The sequence below is a fragment of the Phragmites australis genome, chromosome 2 (genome assembly GCF_958298935.1).
Source record: "Phragmites australis chromosome 2, lpPhrAust1.1, whole genome shotgun sequence".
In the NCBI taxonomy this organism is placed as follows: domain Eukaryota; kingdom Viridiplantae; phylum Streptophyta; class Magnoliopsida; order Poales; family Poaceae; genus Phragmites; species Phragmites australis.
Window position 1 is genome coordinate 40,206,356 of NC_084922.1, and position 19,317 is coordinate 40,225,672.

The 19,317-nt window shown below is 44.5% G+C and overlaps 2 protein-coding genes across 4 annotated transcripts; one reads left to right on the plus strand and one right to left on the minus strand.

Moving 5' to 3' along the window:
• Positions 1-434: 434 nt before the first annotated feature.
• On the plus strand, positions 435-4,941 carry LOC133908839 (protein PLASTID TRANSCRIPTIONALLY ACTIVE 12, chloroplastic). 2 transcript variants are annotated; one of them, XM_062351014.1, is made up of 11 exons: positions 435-591; positions 687-745; positions 834-1,493; positions 2,079-2,191; positions 2,584-2,846; positions 3,138-3,259; positions 3,487-3,564; positions 3,657-3,713; positions 3,896-3,964; positions 4,358-4,456; positions 4,730-4,941. In XM_062351014.1, the coding sequence occupies exons 1-11, from the start codon at positions 555-557 to the stop codon at positions 4,823-4,825; spliced, it is 1,653 nt and encodes a 550-aa protein (XP_062206998.1). In that variant the 5' UTR covers positions 435-554; the 3' UTR covers positions 4,826-4,941. The 2 variants fall into 2 exon arrangements, with proteins under 2 accessions (XP_062206998.1, XP_062206999.1); XM_062351015.1 differs by having other exon boundaries at positions 837-1,493.
• A 27-nt stretch (positions 4,942-4,968) lies between these two features.
• On the minus strand, positions 4,969-8,952 carry LOC133908840 (F-box protein At5g46170-like). Of its 2 annotated transcripts, none has more exons than XM_062351016.1 (2): positions 7,132-8,949; positions 4,969-5,574 (listed from the first exon to the last, which is right to left on the minus strand). In XM_062351016.1, the coding sequence occupies exon 1, from the start codon at positions 8,365-8,367 to the stop codon at positions 7,174-7,176; it is 1,194 nt and encodes a 397-aa protein (XP_062207000.1). In that variant the 5' UTR covers positions 8,368-8,949; the 3' UTR covers positions 4,969-5,574; positions 7,132-7,173. The 2 variants fall into 2 exon arrangements, with proteins under 2 accessions (XP_062207000.1, XP_062207001.1); XM_062351017.1 differs by lacking the exon at positions 4,969-5,574 and adding an exon at positions 5,601-6,738 and having other exon boundaries at positions 7,132-8,952.
• Positions 8,953-19,317: the final 10,365 nt, after the last annotated feature.

Sequence of the window (19,317 nt, forward strand, 5' to 3'; positions counted from 1 at the left end):
ACATGGGTCGTCACAGTCATCTGACTGCCAGATGAGATGAGAGCTTAACTGAGCTTGTTTTTTTACTTCTTTTTTTTTTAAAAAAATATGCTCCCTTTTTTTTTTCTCACAAAATCAAGCAGACTCGGAATGATATTCAAGTGAAAAGTTTTCACCTTGATGAAATCAATTGGAGTTCTTTTTTTTAAAAAAAAATTGTTCATGTAGCAAATAACCAATCTTTTTAGGCATGTATCGTGATTTAGATAACGGTTGTATATAAGTCACACTCATACTATTTATAGATAGTATTAAAAATAATTCGTATAGTCTATAGAAATTACCTATAAACCTATAATGATATAAATAACAACAACCAACTATACAAAAGTTTAGATAGCAACGAGTCATGCAGGCCGTCTGTTATTATTAGATAACGTTTCTCTCTAAATCATGTCTGGTAGATTTACAGCTGGGTGCACGCCCTTACCCAGCAAAGCGTAAACACTTTCTTCTTGCTCGTTATCCTGAACCCCTCAACCTCCAAAGCCTCGGCGCCCGGAGGAGCAGCGACCATGGCGTCCTGCTCCCACCCTTGGCGGCTCTTCCCAGGTAGCCTCCACTCTCCATTTCAACCTCCGTTCTTCCGAACACGCAGGTTTCCTCGAAGCATCTCACTTCATCCAGTTTCTGTTTAAACCGCACAGGCATGTTGCCGCCGGCAGCCGCCTCCGTGTCTACTCCTCCTCGCTCTCGCAAGTCCACGGTAGCTGCCGGAGCGCCTCAAATTGTGAATTTCTGCTCTATCATTTTGCTCTGCGCACCTGACTTATGCTCATTCGGTGCGTGCGCAGAAGGTGTTCGCTGGTTTGCCTCGCCGGACGAGGGCGCCGTCGAGCGGGACGCGACGGTCGAGGATCAGGTGCGTCAAGGATGACTCGCTGCATTTCGATCCGTCCAAGATCGAGCCGCCGCCGTACTCCAGCTACTTCGACTCCACGTCCGGCCAGCTCGAGCCGGCGTCGGGCGCCCGGGCGAGCATACCCGGGAAGGAGTACTGGCCGGAGGGCACTGCGGCCCGCGTGCGCGCCGCCCGTGCGCCTGCACCCGTCGGTGAGTCGGCCGGTACGCCGTCGTTTGGCCAGAAGCCCGGGAGCAGGAGGAGAGGGTACAAGAAGCAGGCCGTGTCAGCCTCGGCAGGGGAGGGTGCGGAGACCGACGGAGATGATGGTGAGCCTTTTGTGGGCATTGCAGAATCGGGGGATGATGCGTCGGAGGAGCCGAAGGATTCGGTGGATGAGTATGTCATTTACGAGACACCACCGGAAGAGGAGTTGAGTGAGTATGACATGGACAAGATGATGGGGCGGCCACATCCATTTATCGACCCGGCAAAGGCGATGTCGCTAGGGGAGCCAAAAACCAGCGAAGAGCTCTGGTGGCATTGGAGGAGGAAGTCTGAGAAGGAAGAAGTGTGGTCTAGATGGCAGAGGAGGCGTCCAGATGTTGACACGGTTAGATCCTCATTTGATCGAACTTAGTAAATGTCAGGAAGTGATGTTTCTTTTTGTTAAGACTGTCTACCAATTCTCAACATGATAAGTTACTGCAATACTCTCCTGCTGCTGTATGGTTTGAAGATTTGCTTTGGTACTTGCTAGTCTTTCTATGCCTAATTCAAATCAGATAGCACAGACACCGGGCAGAACAATGCCACTATGTTCTTTCTTTATCATTATCTTGTTTTATCTGTGCTAAAGTAGCTAGCTAAATTGTATGGTATCTGTAGTGTCAATTACTGTCAAGTGTAGCTAGCATGTTGGTGATTATCCTATGCTTCTTCAGTTCTTCTAGTGTGTACTGTGAATGTGAGAAGAGTGTTAATGATTTAAGAGAACATATCATAGATGTAAGTGTGAGGCTTGTGCATATTGGCATCCATGCATGTATGTCGATATACAGGGTTTGGCTGTCCATATCATGCGGAAGGTTGTGGCTTTGCCCTTTTTTTGTATCCTAATTGGTGTTTCAGCCAACTTATGTTTCTATGTCAGATTTAAACTTCGATCTACATTGTAATGTCTGCTCTGTTATATTAGGTTTTTGCAAAGGCAATGGCTGAGACTGGACAAATTAAAATTTTTGGGGACCAACCTACGCGGACAGAAGCTGCTCTTGCTAAGACAAGAAGGCATTTGTACAAAGAGGAAAGGTTAACTTACAGCTGTAGAATACTAAAATTATTTGATAATAAGTTCATATAGTACGTTTTTATCGGATGATTTTACAATACTTGTGCACACCTTATTTCTAATGCTACTTCACAGTATTTGAGCTGTTAGTACCATGACACTCGCGCATGGTCTCATCATATAAGCTTTTCGAAATTTATTTAACTGCTACTGCATTTCCACCCTCTTTGAGTTATAGCTTGTTACAAAGATGTGGAGGCTGACTTAGATATGCCTATTTGCTTACTACCCACTGGTTGTGCATTACATTCTTAGTTACAGCATCAGAAAGATACTGAGGAATAATTTTCTTTGATTCAACATAGCTATTTGCATGTTAATAGCTCTTACATTTGATACGCAATAAACACAGGCTAGAAGCAGAGCAAAGGAGACTAGAAGAAATAGGGCCGATAGCATACTACTCGGAATGGGTTGAAGCTTATAAAAACAAGGATACATCACGCAAAGCCGTACAAAAGCACTTTGAGGAGACTGGCGAAGATGAGAATGCTCAACTTATAACAATGTTTCAGCACCAGACTGCTGGGGAATATCGTATAATGATGGGCACTGATGTGCGTATTCAGCGAGATCCTTTGGCCATGAGGATGCGGGAAGACCAGATCAAACAAAGTATTTCTTTGCTCAAATTCCTCTTCTTTTTTCTGTGTGTCTTGTGGACATCTTTAAAGTTTTTTGCGTTGGATAATTATCTGTCGTTCATCTTACATTAGCTTCTTTGTTTCATCCCTCCAAAGAGATGCTCTGTTTTTCAGTAAGGTGGATTGTAAATTACTAGTAGTTCAGCTCTACTCTGACAATCTGAAAGAGCAGATGTTTTGAATAGGGCAAAGAAGGTTTACCTAACACACTGTATTAGAGCATATAACAACCAGGACTTAAATTCCTTATTTAAATGTGCAGTTTGGGGCGGTGATCCTGTTTATCCAACAATTAACTATGTTCAGGATCCTGATGAAGTGATTGACTACAGAGGTCCAGAATTTCATGAGCCTACCCCTGAAGTTGTACCTTACCTGATGGAGGTATGGGATAGCACTTCTGCTAAACTCATCTTATTTGCACTGTGCTAGCTAAGATTTTGTCACATCCATGTTTTTGGTGGTACCATTTGGCAAAGTCATAACACCATAAATATGACCTTTGTTTTTAAGTGCTTTTAATAGTATGATGCAGCACAAAAAATGTCAATCCTGTGTTGCTAATAGGAGTCATGAATTTCTTATTTGATATCTTTCCCTCCCCCTCTCAGCATGGGATAATGATCACAAAGGAAGAGCTATATGCACGTCTGAATGAAGAGAGGGAGGACGTCAATCAAGACATAACGGTATATCTTCCATAAACTATCCATTTAATTTTAACTAATAGGGTGTACGGGTAGAGCAAATATCCATTTACTTATGTTTTTTATGATGGCAGTATATTCCTGAAGTCAAAGATCCCATGGCTACTGCTGTTGATATAGGAGACCATTCTGTAAGTGCCCATTTTAAACACTTCAATTTTTGTTTTTAAGAAAAAAAGTTTGCCATAAGTTCTCAAGCCATGCATGCTATACAGAAAAAGCAAAGAAATGGATTATGAATTTTGAAAGGTGTGATAATAGCTTATGCATTTAAGATACTGCTTGTTTCACTATGTTTTCTACTTTTAAACAGTACAATGAAGACAGTGACGATGAGGAGGAAGATGTTGACAAAGTCGCTGCGCAGCCTGAATCAGTAGAGGTACCCTACCGTACAGATACCTTTACTGATTAAAACATAGTTTGTGCTTCTCAAGGCTCTTTTTGGCAATGACAACAAGTCAACAATACGGGAATCTTAGTTCACGTATTTGCTTATGGGAGATTAAGGCCTCTTTTCGACTGCGGGATTTTTTCTTCAATCCTGCGTTTTTCCTGTGAAATTGAACTGATTCCCGCGAAATTCCTGTACCATTCCTGTGAAATTCCTGCGTTTCAAAGGAATCCTAAATGTGGCCTTACCCGTAATATTGTGGCATAAAAAAGTGGGCCATCACCAAAAAAAAGAAAGAAAGTGGGTTATTGATGATATAACTGTCCGACTAATCCATTTTGAGGGCTGATCCTTTCTTTAAAACTTTTTCTTAACAAATAGGATGAGGAAGATGATGGGGGTGATGCTGGGGAAGCAGAAGACAAAGTGAGCCACAATTGGAGTGTTCTAAAGTCTACTGGACAGGCTGAAAAGCCCAAGGTACCCTTTTAATTATAACTATTTGTTTTCTGGTCTCAAAAATTAATGCAGGTAGTCTTTTAGCATTCATAAATACAACAACCAGTTCCTTTGTTGTTTGTTTATACTTTGTGAATCCATGAATAATTTATGTTGATTATATGGCTATACATGTGCAGATTATGTAACATGTATACACGTCCTATCCCATACATGAACCTGCATCGTTTGTACCATCTTTCCTGATGATATACTAGTACCAACGAATAATGCTTGTTCCTTTCTGCCTTCCAGGAAAAATTGAAGAAAGGTGACATATCACTAAAAGAAGCCATAGATGATTCTGAGAACCTAACCGATTTTCTTATGGACTTTGAGGAAGATGAGTAGCATTCTGGATATTTTGCTGTTCTGTGCATCACACACAGTGAGTATTCACCTGGATCGCTGTTGTCCCTGATCCTTGGTCACAAGCAAGGTGAGCCACAAGCAAGGTGTTCCTGGTAGTAGCGTTTCAGAACATTCTATCGACCTCTGACAACAGTCACCGCAGCTTTTTATTTCACAAAAATGGCATTCGCTCGCGACCACAATAGCTACAAAAAGTTGCGACGAAAAAGGACGCATGACAAGATCCATGAGAGTGCTTGCTACATGCAAGAGATCCCACTTAAATCACAGTATACATCACCCGGCACTTATTTCTAAAATCAGCCTGGACGATCTTAGCAGTCTGATAAAAAGAAAGGTTAAAAAACATGGGGCAGCATAGCTAAAACTTCTCTGGAAACAACAGCGTATTTCAGAGTACAATTTGACATGGAGCTGGCAGCATAAACTCGGGCTTCCTTGAAGTCACAACCACGAGGAAAGAATGACGTTAGCTTGACCCCCCAGCAACGCAAGGCTCAAGTGGGGAGTTCATGGCTTCTCTTCGAACTACTTTTGCTGCGGATAACGCATTCCATTCCGTTCCATTTCGTGCGTACTAGCCCAGCATGAACACGTGTATACTTACAGGTACGCGCAGTCTGAACCACGCTGGAATTGAAATCAAATAGATGGGGAATGTCTTCCTCCAATTCTTGCATGGAATGATGAGTACTCCCCTATATTCATCTCAAGAGCATCCCACCATCCTGAAAGCCAAGATGAAAGTGTGTTTAGTGAAACACTCAGCAACCTTAATCCCCAAAAAATTGCATCAGACAGATTTTCAATAGAGCGCACAAAAAAATGCTATGTTCTCTGTAACAAGAATTGCTTGTTGTTTGTCTCATAAAGGACATACTACGCATCAAATGCAGGGAGAAAGCAGTGGTATCAACTGTATTAGGGACAACCAATTGGCACGCTGATAACAAATAGGATAGTAACGTATGATGGCATGATTACAATATGGCATTTTTAGTCAATTCCCAAACGGTAGTTAGTTCAAACTCGATCAGGTCATGTTGCCCGGGTGGCACATGGAACTAGAGCATTCTAAGTATACGCAACAGTCTTTCGCAAAACTAATGGCAAAAAAGTCTTTCACATAGCTAAGCAGACATTATTTCTCTCCCATAAATTCAGAATCCCTTCCCAAAATATCTTCTTCACCTTAATTGCCACTAACCACCTCCCTAATCACTCAGGAACCACATCATAACCAACTTAACTTCCTGTATCCCTGAGATCATAGCACGTTTTACACATGCTAACAGGAAAAGAAAGGAACTTAAACTGACACATCAAAACAGTTGGATGCCACTTACACTGTTAGACAATCCTCCGATACAAACAACAAGCTCATAGTTGTGCATGTTTGGTTCATTAATCATGGCAATAGAAAAGCTCAGGCGTAAACTAATTTAGAGCCAGTTCAACATATATTCCAGCCAGAAGCTATTCAACTAACCTGTAAGCTAAACCAAAAATACTAAATTCTTTCGGTTACTGGTCTAACCTGAATGCTGAATATGCACAATACTTGTCCTATGCATAGACTATTTGCGTAATTTATAACTTCAATCAGCCCAAATCATGCTCCTTGCTGCTTGTATCTAAACTAATAAAAAAATTACTACACCGTGACTGATCAACCAGACAGATTCAGGGAATATGAATAATTTACCAAGGAATTAAATGGAAAGCTGGCCTCAAATCTCCAAAACGAAATAGGAAAATTAATCATCAGTTCGTGCTTTTTCATTAGAGAAATCTTGGTGCCACTGCGCCACATTTGGTGCTAGTTGGAGTATGGGGTATCAAGAAATTACAAGCATGACTCAACCATAACTGATGTGTGCTAGATTCACCACCTACTAGGAAATCAAAGTTAGTTAGACAATTGAGATCCGCCAATATGAGAGGCCGTGCTCCAAATCATGTTTGGTTCATGAAAGACTAAAACGAGAGCCCTGCTGTGGCCTTTCATTAGTCAAAGAATGCAATGGAAACCAAGGAATCCACAATCACTACTTTAGCTTGTAAAATAAATTACCAATCCTTTAATGCTGAACAAATCCTACCTCACCATTGTATTTTTATCATTTCCATTTTTTTGCAATAAACACAATCTTGTGTCCACAACTCCGCATTAGCAAAACAACATTTTTTCCTTCTAGATAATGTAATATTGCATATCAGCAATCTTCTATATATGGCAGTAATTCATCCCATAATCATATTTAGCACTTTAAAATGGTATTTACCTCCCAAATGGGTAGAACTCTCTGAATCTGACTCCCTGGTGCTCAGAACGAGTTCATTTCAAGGCAATACGCCCTTCTCTTGAGAAGCACCTTCGCCGCAGTTCGATATGGCTCCTCAAATGCGTCTGAGATCCAGCAGGTACCCGCCGGGCCAGCAGCTCCAGCCCCTCCACCCTCCCTCAACGAGTCCTCGCTTGGTCTGATCGCCACCAGCGTCGCACCCTTTAGGAGCGTTCCCCCGGGAAGCTCAACGTGCGGCGCATAATACAGTCGCATACTGAGTGCTGGCATGAGTGTTCGGTGCGAGCTCGCTGACGCCGAGATGGGTCGCACCCGCAGCTCCTGCAGCTGCCTCTTGTCCATGGTGAGCACCCCCTGCCCGTCAGAGTCCGTCAGGTTCAGGCTTCCGAGCATTGCGTGATCAGCGATGATCGATTGCAGCAAGTAATGCCTTGCCGACGCAGCAATCAGGGAGCTGATTGTCCAGACAACGCGAAGCTTTAGCCCTCCATTTGTAAAGAGCGACTCAGGGAGGCTCCCAGATTCTTCAGGCTCCCTATTGGAATCGGCAGAGTTAGCCGAGCTATCCGCGGCAGTTTCAGGCGAAGTCGACGGTGACGGCGGCTTCGACGAGACCGACAACGCGCCCAGGATGACGCAGCTGCCTAGGGTGGACCCGAAGTCGGCTTTCCACTTGAGGAGAACGCCGTCGTCGATGCCGAGCTCGCCGGTGGGCAGCTCGATGTGGAGGCGACGTAGCTCCTTGAAGGGGCGGAGGACCTCGGAGGGCGAGTGGTGGGAGACGTCCGAGGCGGGCGCAGGCGGGGAAGCGGGCTGTGGCGCGGAGCGCCGGGAGACGGCCGCCGCGGCTGGGGAGAGGATCTGCACGAGCGCCTGGATGGGCCTGGCGATGCCGCCGAGCACGAGGCGCGCCAATTGAGCGAGCGCGCCGTGCCCCCGCGCGGGGGGCACCGCTGCCTGCTGCTGCTGGGAGCCGGCCGAGCCAGGGGGCTGCGGCAGGTCGTCGGGGATGACGCAGTCGACGCGGACGAAGACGGAGTCGACGAGCGGGACAAGCGCGTGGAAGCGGCGCGAGACGAGGGCGCAGCGGCCGAGCGCCTTGACGTTGCCGATGCGGTTGAAGACGTCCATCAGCACCGCGTCCGGGAGCCGGTCGAACTGGTCCGCCGCCACCGCCCCGCACGGGCACCCATCCTGCTCGCCCTCCCCTTCCATCTCCTCAATTTTATGAAATAAAATTGGACTTTTTTAACGCAATTCCTTGCGAAGAAGGTGTGGCTTTGGACACCAAACTCTTCAGACCTCACCCACCCCACCCAGGCGTGCGCGGGCAGCGGCAGCGCAGATCGGGATCCGGAGGCGTCGCGTCGGCGTCGGCGTCGGCGTCGGCGCGGGGCGAGTCAGTCAGCCGCGGGGCTGGGGGATGATTCCCTTCTGGTGGATCGCTAGGAGTCGGCACGGCACGGATGCTGCGACTCCTGCGAGCGTGAGGCGGCCATGCCTTCTGCTGGCTTCAGCTCGTGTGGGGTGTGAACGAGGTGTCAGCCGCGAACTGGGAAGCGAAGCTCAAGTACTAGTGCCGTCGTTGGGGGTCAGGGTCACGGGGTGTGGCCGTGTGGGTGGTGGTGGGTGTCTGGTGCAGGCTGGGACGGTGCGATGCGACCGGACGTCTCAGCGTTTTTGGATCCGGAAAGATCTCCTCCTCCTCCTCCGGCAAGTGGCTGAAAGCAGACCCGTCGCCCTCCGCGCGAAATTCCGATGGCAACGGCTCCGATCCACAGCCTCCAACGGGATAGCGTCTCCCGCTGCTCCGTTGGCTGTTAACCTGGCACGCGCTGGAGATGGGAGCACAAGCGACGCATAGCCTTGCGGTTGGCGCGGGAGGGAGGGCAAACCTGATAAGGATTTGTCAGGGACCAGTGCGCCCCTGGCGCTGTGCCGAGGACAGCGGCCGTCCGACGCTCGACACCCCACGGTACGGGGAGATGCATCTCGTTCTCAGGTGCTTTGACTTTGCACAGCGCAGTGGTGGGAGGAACGCCTGCTTGATTAACAAACCAGGTTGTTGCCAGAGCACCAACTGATTGGACGCGAGGCAGATCGCAGATGAGACGAGCCCTTTTCTTGCCTGCAGACACGTGCCCCTTTTACAATGACCGACGCTAATTTTCATACGCGACCTTTCAGGACCATTCGATCTCTACCCAACTTACGAAACTTTGTATTCAACCTCCGATTATTTTTTTATTATATATTTCTCTTTCTTGTTATTTATCATATCGTTATCAGTCTACACTCATCTCTGTTAACATCTCCTGTCAAATCTACTGTCACCGTATGCCATCAAACTAACCAATTTATTTTCAAACTCCCTATCGTCAGCACTATCCACCGACCATTCTTCGCCGCTCCGTTTGCCTCCTCAGTCGAATCAGCCTGCTTACCTCTAAATTCGAGAAGCACACCGACAATCTCGAAACCTCCTTACTGAACTATAGTGTTTTACTATTCCCTATTCACCTTGACTCCACCGTTCACGCGTCGCGTGCTCCGTCGATTACCTTTTGTAACAACAACCGTGCAAGTATCTTTTGTCATTATGATCATCGATACAAACACACGACGGTATGTGTTCATCTATCTAGAATGTTGCACATGACTAAACTTAGGCGAAGTACACAAGAAGAGAAGCTTATAATGTTGCAACAGCTGCTCATGGAAAGAATTACAAATCGGGAGGCACAAATCATCCGAAGAACATAAAGTCTTCAATTTTCTCCTGCGATGTTTCGCATTCGGTTTCCTTTTTCACGAAATTTCGCCACCGACATTATTCTTTCCTAATTGCATCCGGAGTCGGACTGAGTAGGGCTGGATCTGCGCGCGCGCCCCTCGTAGACATCAGCAACGCAGCGCGGGCGCTCGCGTACGTTCGCGCCATTTATATATTCTTCGATCCTCTCCCCACCCACACGCACCTACTAAACCCTGCAATCACCTGGAGGCTGGTGCGGCAGCAATGGAGGCAGCATCAGTGGTTCGGAAGCTTCGGCTTCCTCCAGGCTTCGTTTTCGTCCCTGACGATGAGGAGGTGGTCGCCTACTACCTCCTCCCTCGCCTACAGGGCCAGTCATCCTCGAGGACGACCCGCTGAGCGCGCCGCCGTGGAAACTGCTCAAGAAGCACGGGCTGAAGTGGGGCAGGCCAAGAACGGCAAGGGCAGCCTCCAGAAGCGGCGCTGCGCGGGTGGCGGGACGTGGGAGGGCCAGAAGACGTTCGTGGAGGGCGAGCCCGGCAGCGGAATGAAGTTCACGAGGACGGCGTGAAGGGCAGCACGGGGCCACGGGCTGGGTCATGCATGCACGAGTACTGTATCACCTCCACGCCCGAGCTCACCGCGTCGCCGCTGAAGGTGTGCCGCATCCGGTTCAGCGGCCACGGCAAGAACGTCAAGAAACGCAAGAGAGGCACGGACGACTCGGACGACGACGACGCAGAAGGGCACGCTCCGACCCGTGCCGCGGTGGCAGAGACTGCTCTGTTCGTCGTGGCTGCCTGTCGGCATCGGAGTCCCACTCTGTCGGTTCTTCCCCTCTGATGGTAGAGGATCTCATGAATGACAATCAAGCTGATGGGGAAGACCTCGGAGGCGGAGCAAGCAGTGCAGTGTCGGCGGCGACGTCGTTGGATCACGACTTCTCCGCAGTGATGGGCGATCTGTCCCTTGATTTTGAGAGCCGGAGAACATTAACAGCTTTTGGTGTTCTTTGGATGAGACTGCTCTGTTCGTGGGTGCGTGAGTGCCCCAAGTATCGCAGTCCCAGTCCATCAGTTCTCCTCCGTTCGGTGAGCACTCGTTGGTCTCTCAGTCTCAGTCCGTCGGTTCTTCTCCTGTGGTGGTGGTGGATCCTGTTAACGGTGAGAAATCAAATATATATATATATATATACGGCGAGGCTATTCTGCGTCTATATGCAATTGCTATTCGCACCGCGCACATCCCCAATTACAACCCGAAATACTGTTACAATTTGTTAGGTATACCAGTTACAACTTCACGTCCAGAAATACATAATTGCAACACGAGAAGCTAACACTGTAAGTTACAACTTGTTATTCGCACTGCGCATATCCTCCAGTTATAACTTGAAACACTATGAGTTACAACTTGTTAAGTAGACTAGTTACAACTTTACGTCCAGAAATGTATAATTGCAACACGAGAAGCTAACACTGTGAATTACAACTTGTTATTCGCACTGCGCACATCCCCAGTTACAACTCGAAACACTATGAGTTATAACTTGTGGGGTGTGAGCAGACATGAACTACAGTGAGCAGATTTGATTTAATGATCGTGAGATTATATGAGAATGTATTTGTATTATAAATATGATCATGGCTATCTAAAGTTACAGACAAAATAGAATTTGTATTCTTGTCTTTGAATCTAGAAAAATTTGACTCACTGGATGGTTCAGCGTTTAGTGAAGTGAACATGCGGATGGTCCAGTACTCAGATAGAACTAATGCTGGAGCATTTTAAGTTAGTGGAAAAAATTAAAGTGTACATCAGATGATCTGATGATAGGACATTATGCACGCTGGACTAATATTTTCAGAGATGTTGCAAAATAGTTATCTGATAAAATTGCACATACTAGATGTTCCGATGATGGGAAGCTGTGCATACCGGACTAATTTTTTCAGAGAGGATGCAAAATGATTATCTTATGAAATTGCACACGTCAGATGGTCTGGTGACTAAAAGTGTGAACACCAGATGGTTCACTAGAGCTTTTTCTAGGAAGTTTTCAGGACTTGTGAAAGGATCAAATAACCTAAGAGAGAGGTGAATTAGACACTAAATAAAAATGCTTCAACCGAGAACTAGAACAAGTAGTAACTTTGTACTAGAACAAATATAAAACAACTACTCTAACAAGCTAGAGCAAGGCAACTATACAAGCAAACAACAACACTAATAAAATTGCGGAATTAAAAGCTTGTATGAAGATCTATGTTCAAAGTAAATGCGAGAAAGGAAATAGATGGACAAAAGAGCACCGGATTTTTTTCCAAGGTATCGAGGAGTTGACACTCCCCCATAGCCCTTGTTGGAGCATTCACCAAGGATATAGCTCCCCATTGAGTTACCAAGACTCAAGTGCTCTCACAAACTATGCACATCACTCTTCTCGAAGCTCCCACAAGAATTCCAAGAGCTCACCGACATATCTACAATCACCAAAGATTGGCTAGATGTTACCAACCACCAAGAGTAATAAGCCAATAGCTCACTTGACCAATATCAAGCCTATATTACAACTAGATGAACACCTGCTACTCTTGAAGCACTAATGTCGTCCTTAATCTTCAATTAGGAGCATAGAAATCAACTCAAGTACCCTCTCTTGCTTTTTGATGACACACACAGTGTATGAGCTCATCTAGGTCGCAAGAGATTAGAATGAAACAAGTGGAAGGGTATTTATAGGATAGATGTCCAAATCTAGCCGTTGCTCAACTGCCCTATTTTTCTGTGAATGCCGAATGATACGGCGTGTACTAACTTACACACGCCAGAACATCTGATGTGTATCCTTTTCAACCACTCCTAACTACCAACTGTCAATTAGCCGTTAAGCCTATTAAACACTCTGGCAAAGCCTCCAGGCACACGCTGGATCATCCGGTGTGTAGAATCACAAAATCCATACTTCAAAATTCTTCTCTGCAAGAAACACTTCGGCGTATATTCCGCTGTACACATCGGACCATTCGATGTGCATATTCATCAAACATCCTACTGAAACCTGTTCTGCAAGAAATGCTCTGGTGTAGCCTCTAAAAAACGCTGGAACATTTGGAGTGGACTTCAAACAAAAAGTGTTATGCCACCACAAAAAAACACTCCGGTGTTCATAATTCTTATATCATCGGGACATCCAGTGTACTTAAGATCCTTTTGTCTTGATCCAAGGAATACTCTAGCGTGTTCATCTCTGGTAATGTTGGACCATCCGATGTACTAAAAATTTTCTGAGATCGTCCAATTCAAGTACTCTTGAGCTCTAGCTTCTCGACATCTTGACCATGGGCATATTTGAGCTACCTATTGTTTTAAAATTCACAAGTGTGCATCCAAACTTGTCTAGACTTAACTAGGTCAAGCTACAACTCTTAGTCTCTTTTTATAGTACGGTCAAAATACTAACAAAAGAGACCTAAACTACTCTAAGTGTCCTTCATCTCATTGTGACACTTAGAACTAGAAGATCCTTAATCTCGATACATATGTCATTTGATCGTCCATTATATCACCTTAGGGACTTAGAACCCACTCATCATTGTGAATTAAACTTTTTGATACCCTTCAAAAAACATATGTTAGTCACAATAATACGAATATCATTAATCACCAAAACACTTACCACTTACCTGTGGGTCTAGATGCTATAGCTTGAAGAAGTGTACACACCGGACGGTCCGATGCTCAAAAGATGTGTACACCGAATCATCCGGCATTCTTGATTTTTCTGGGATATGGTGTTTAGCAACGATTTTGATGATGACCAACTGGATTTTGTGCTTAACTATGGAGTTGGAGGTATGTGTTCTCTTGTCTCATGATATGTAGGTAATGGATGCAACTTGGTAGTCGATGACGAGATGATCGGGGCTAAGCAATGTGCTTGATGCCGGACGATCAAGGAGGTTGGGCGGAGTCAAGGGTGATCCTAGCTGTACACATAGAAGTCAAGCAAAGCAAAAGAAGGTGGATAAAGATGGCATATTGACAAAGTCTAGCGAATGGGATACCAGTGCAAGTGACAAGGCGTCCTGAGAGATCGGGAGTGGAAGAGCCTTGCCAGCGGTCAAAATTACAAGACGGAGTACACGTGTCGACATCAGAGTGTTTACTTAAGGTGTAAATAAGTGGCAGTGAGTCACGTTTTGAGAAGCATGAAAGGCGGTTTCGCGGTTTGGTCTTAAAACTGTGGAAGGATGAAGTGCACATGACATCATCGTGAAACTTGCGTCGAAACGAAGCTAAGTCATGAAGACATCACGGTTGTTTGATGGACGGAGCAAAGGATGGATAAAAATGCCCCGGTGGTAGGTAGAAGTGCATTGAAAGAGATGAGTATTTTGGAAATAAAGAAATTTAAGGGCTAAGTAACCTCCCTAGGCCTATAAATAAAGGGATAAGATTGTAGGATAGGTGAGAGCTAGCCATTTGAAAGCATTGTGCTAGGGTTTCAGAGAAGAGAAAGAAATGTGCTTTGCCTATGTGTTAGGTGAGAGCTTTTGTGAGCAAGAATATTTTGTAATCTGCCAAAAAATAGGGCAGACCTTTGGAAGAAATGAAGTTTATATTTGTCCCCATGCTTGAGTTCACATCCTTTTTGTTTCTCTCTATTGGCTCCCTTGCTTTATTGCAAGTTCTTCAGTTTTCGTTGCGATTTTTGTTTTGGTTTAAGAGCTGAAATTTTTCACTTTATTGAAGTGGTTCTTCTTATTGCTAGAGACATAAAATTCATATTTAGAATGGTCTTGAATTTCCTTTGTCTCTAGATCTATCAACTTGAAATGCTTCACCACCTGGTGTTCATTTCTTTGGATCTAAGTGTTCTTCCTTCAAGCTGCTATCTTTTTGTGGGTATGACTCGTGGAATGAGTTTTCATGGAATCTAGTGTTCATATATATTCACGAGAGCCATGCTTTCTTTAGAGTTTTTTTTTATCGTGATTTGTTTCTCTTAGTTTCTTGCTTCCGCTATTTGTTTTGAGATGCGTTAGGTAAAAATATAGGAGAAGGTCATCCGTTTCAAAAGAATTTGGTAAGACATCTATTCAATCCCCTCCCGTCTAGTCGTCGTTCTCAGTCCTACAAACGGCAATCCTACTGATGAGGCGGACGTCGAAGCAGGCAATGCAGTGTCAACAGTGACGTCATCGGCGTCGCGGCTTGTGCTAGCCGATGGGCCTAAGCCAGACGATGTTCCTCCATGAGTAGGTGGGAGCACGTCTCGAAGAAGGAGGGAAACACCGGCTTGATGGTGAAAACGGGGATGGATCCATGAAACTGTGGGTTGAGGCCACGAAGGATGGTGAGGACGAGATCCTTGTCGGTGACGAGAGAGCCAAGATCGTTGAGGGTGTCGGTGAGCGATTTCATCTTGGTGCAGTAGGCTAGGACAGAGAGATCACCTTGATACATGTTGTAGAACTTGGCACCAACGTAGACAGAGTGCTTCTCCTTGTCGTTGAGCAACAGATGGCGAACGTTGTTCCCAAGGAAGTACATAGTGTCACGCTTGGTCCTCACCGACCTCGGGTTTCCCTGTGTCTCCTATATCGGTCCTTGGATCAAATAGTTGATACGCACAGAATTCTCCAGAATGATATCAAATACATACTTCGAATAAAATAATTACCTGAAAGAGGCGAAAGATGGTCTTGTGGATAAGGATCCACGGCAAACCAGTCAAGCTAAAGAGCATACAACAGAGCAGAGCGAAACAAGCGGAATAACCCAATGCCACAAGCAACTCGGGTGCGGACGTAACCTTAGACTTCTTCTCTTTAACTTCGTCTGGGTTTAGGTTGATTTCCATCTCAACAACTGAAAACAATAAGATTGGGTATGGAAGGTACTCAACGAGTCCTATACTACTTCAAGAGGGTTCATAGATGCATAATAGATGATTCAAGGATAAGGCTTTACGGTTTAGTTTTTAAGTGCAAAGCAATTTATGCAAGTATTCAGTTATATTCTCTATTGTTAACTTTAAAACAGTTTGAAATAGTTTAAAACCAAGTAACATGTCATATCTGGGGGGTTTTCGGTCCTGAGAGGGGCTACACCTCTCTTCATAGTTCCTATCATCATATCTGGTGTACCTCTAGTACCACATAGATCCTAGCAGATTGAGCCAACAACTTTGTCACACAGATATCTAGTCCACACACTCACTCATCAAAACACACGCACCCAAAGTCTAATCAAGTGTGACCATGCATTCGCAAGTCCATGACCGTGGATACAGCTATTCGAATAGTTTTACACTATGTAGAGGTTGTACACTCTACCCAAGCGATATGCTCAACCTCCATCCATTGTGAGCGGAGGAGCGAATCATACCAAGACACCTCAATCACCTTTCCTATCGGGATTTTCTACGAGATACCACAAGTAACAAAGGTCTTGTACTAAATGCCAGCCCCCTTTTAAGCCGTTGGCCGGTTCTCGAAACATTCAAATAGAGGGACAGATGGCCACTTGACCCCTCGCTGCTCCCTAGCCTCCTAGTATGATACCCAACCTAGTCTAGTGAGGAAAAAATCAAGTCCTGCCGATACAGGACACATGGCTGCACGGGGATGGCTAAGCATGATGATGCAAGATTCGGTGCTTAAACGTCCAGGGTAGGTATCTGAAAGGACAATGATGTCGCCTAGAGGGGGGTGAATATGCGTTTTCACAAAAGTTTATCACATTTTGCCGTTGGCCTAAACTTGCAACAAAAAATAAACTAACGGATTTTCACAAGTGAAAATCATAAATGTACTAGGGTCAACTAGTGCATAATCACCCTAAATAGGTGTGAAGTTACAATCCTAGGGTGACAAACATTATTCAAATCTAGCAAAATATATGCAAGAAAACTATAGTTAAAAATCCTGAAAACACTGTTCACCAAAAGTTCCAGATTCAATCCGGAACTGCTAAGTTCAAACAGAGAAAGAGCTCGAAACTTAAATTAGAGTACCCCTAACGAGTTCTAACTCAAACCAAATGAAGTTATTAGTTCCAAATAATTATTTCAAGTAGATCCACGAAGAATCTACAATCAATTCCACACGAACAAGTAGATCAAGCAAAATGCACAAATAATGAACAAGAACTCAAGAACAAGAAAATAAGAGAGAAGATACATGATTTGTTTCTCGAAGTTCAAACACCTCCTCTAAAAGTTTCTATGTCTCCGTTGAGGGGCTTGGTCACACTTAAGCTGAGTCTCTCTCAACCTTTTTCCTCTCCAAACTCGGTCACACTTGAACTTGGGTTACACTCTTGATTTTTTTTCTCTTACGGAGGTGAAATCGAAACCTTCACAACTTCCAGCGGCACACCACAACCTTGGGTTCTCACCGGCAACGCCTAGCCACCTAGGAGCTTCAAGCTCCAAGAGTAACAAACGCGATGACAAACTTCTTGCCGATAACTGGAGTGCTCAAAAATAGAGTTTAGCTCACTTTTACTGAATCTCTCAACCCAACTCACTTAACTTCTCAAATCTCCCACTAGATTGCAGTGAGGAGAGCTCTATTTGGCTTTGGTTTTGAATATTTCGTGGGGAGCACCCGCAGCAAACCAGAGAGGAGTGAGGGGGTATTTATACACAACCCTCAAAAACTAGCCATTACACACATTACTGCACTAACCCAGAACTTCCAAGTACAACCCGGAACTTCTAGGTTGACTTAAAAAACTAGTTGTTATGCAGTTTTCTGGCCTAACCTGGAACTTCCAAGTACAACTGGAACTTCCGATTTGGCTTGAAAGGCCAAACCGATCACCCCTGCCTGGAGCCAATTCGGAATATCCGAACTGACCATAGAATCCAGAATTTCCGGGTTTAATCCGGAACTTCCGGATTGAAACTTCAAACCACAACCGAGAACATTAACTCGGAATTCATCCGGAACTTCCAGACAACTCAGAACTTCCGAGTTAACCCGGAACTTCCGAGTTTAGCATAGCTGACCTTCTGAAAATGGCAATAACTTTTAATCCCGATATCCAATATCGATGATTTTGGACTCTACGAAAAGCTTATTTAGAGGGCTACACATTCCAACTGAATTCATGATCAACACATTGGATTAAAACTAGGAACACTCTAAAATTCAATTCGAACACTTCCACACTTTTGGCATCGGATTCCTAAAGCAAACTCTCACTTTGGATTGGCTACAAACTCTTGAGCACTGAGATATGAAAAATATCTCTACGTTGCATTCCTCTTAATAGTGTGGCATACCTATACTAAAATTTAAAGATAAAACTCGTTTAAACCACTTTTAGCCTTTGAATACCATCAAGTACTGCTTCTTTCCTGCAAACTTAGAGGGTTACCAACTTTCATATCATCTTCACTCCATCTCTTCTTGATTTTTTATGTGATTGATGTGAATCACTCGTAGCTTGCCATGGCGTTGCACAGTATTGGTGCAAAGCATTCACTCGCTCTTCACCACCGCTTTGGTCCTTCGGTGCCAAGCTATTTGCTTGCTCTTCACCATCGTATGGTCCATCGTAGCTGAGTCTTGCTTGCCATTCACTATCTTGCCGTAGAAAACAACTTTGTATCTGACATCTTTAATGAATTCACTTTATAAAATATGGAGTTTAATCTTTGTTCTTCACTCTTGGTATATTGGATTTCAATTCAACTTATGCCTTCTTATGGATCTTAATCCCTAACTCACTCTCAGGCACAAAGCACATGTGTTAGTCCATAAAACGTAATTGACAACTTTATACCTCAAGCTACTTGATGTCTACAAGTAACTTAGTCTTCATGCTTATTGTCATTCTTTATATGAAATCTAACTCCACTCATTTTTAAGCACATAGCATATGGGTTAGTCCATAAAACTCTATTGACAATGGCATACCTTTAGTTACTTGATCTCCACAAGTAACTTAGCCTTCATTCTTCAAGCTTTTTCTTCTTCTTATGAGCATCACTAAGATCTCAATGACTTTGATTCAATTCTTTGAGCTTATGATATTTCTCAACTAATTCATGTTTTATCATTTATGCATCTCCTATGGAATAACCTAATAATAATTCTTATCATAATTGTTAGTCCATAGGTATTGTCATTGACTTACTCAAGCATCACGTAGAGCTCATTCATCTTGATGCATATCTCTTCTACATGCATCACCTATGAAACAACCTACTAACAATTCTTACCATCATTGTTAGTCCATATGTATTATCATTAATTATCAAAACCACACATAAGTGCTAGATAAACTTTCAATACCTTTTGGCAATGATTACCACAAAGGTAACTCAAGCTCCCAAGAGCATTCTTGATCAAAGGACTACTCTACATGCCCCCGCTAAAACAATTGTCACCTAT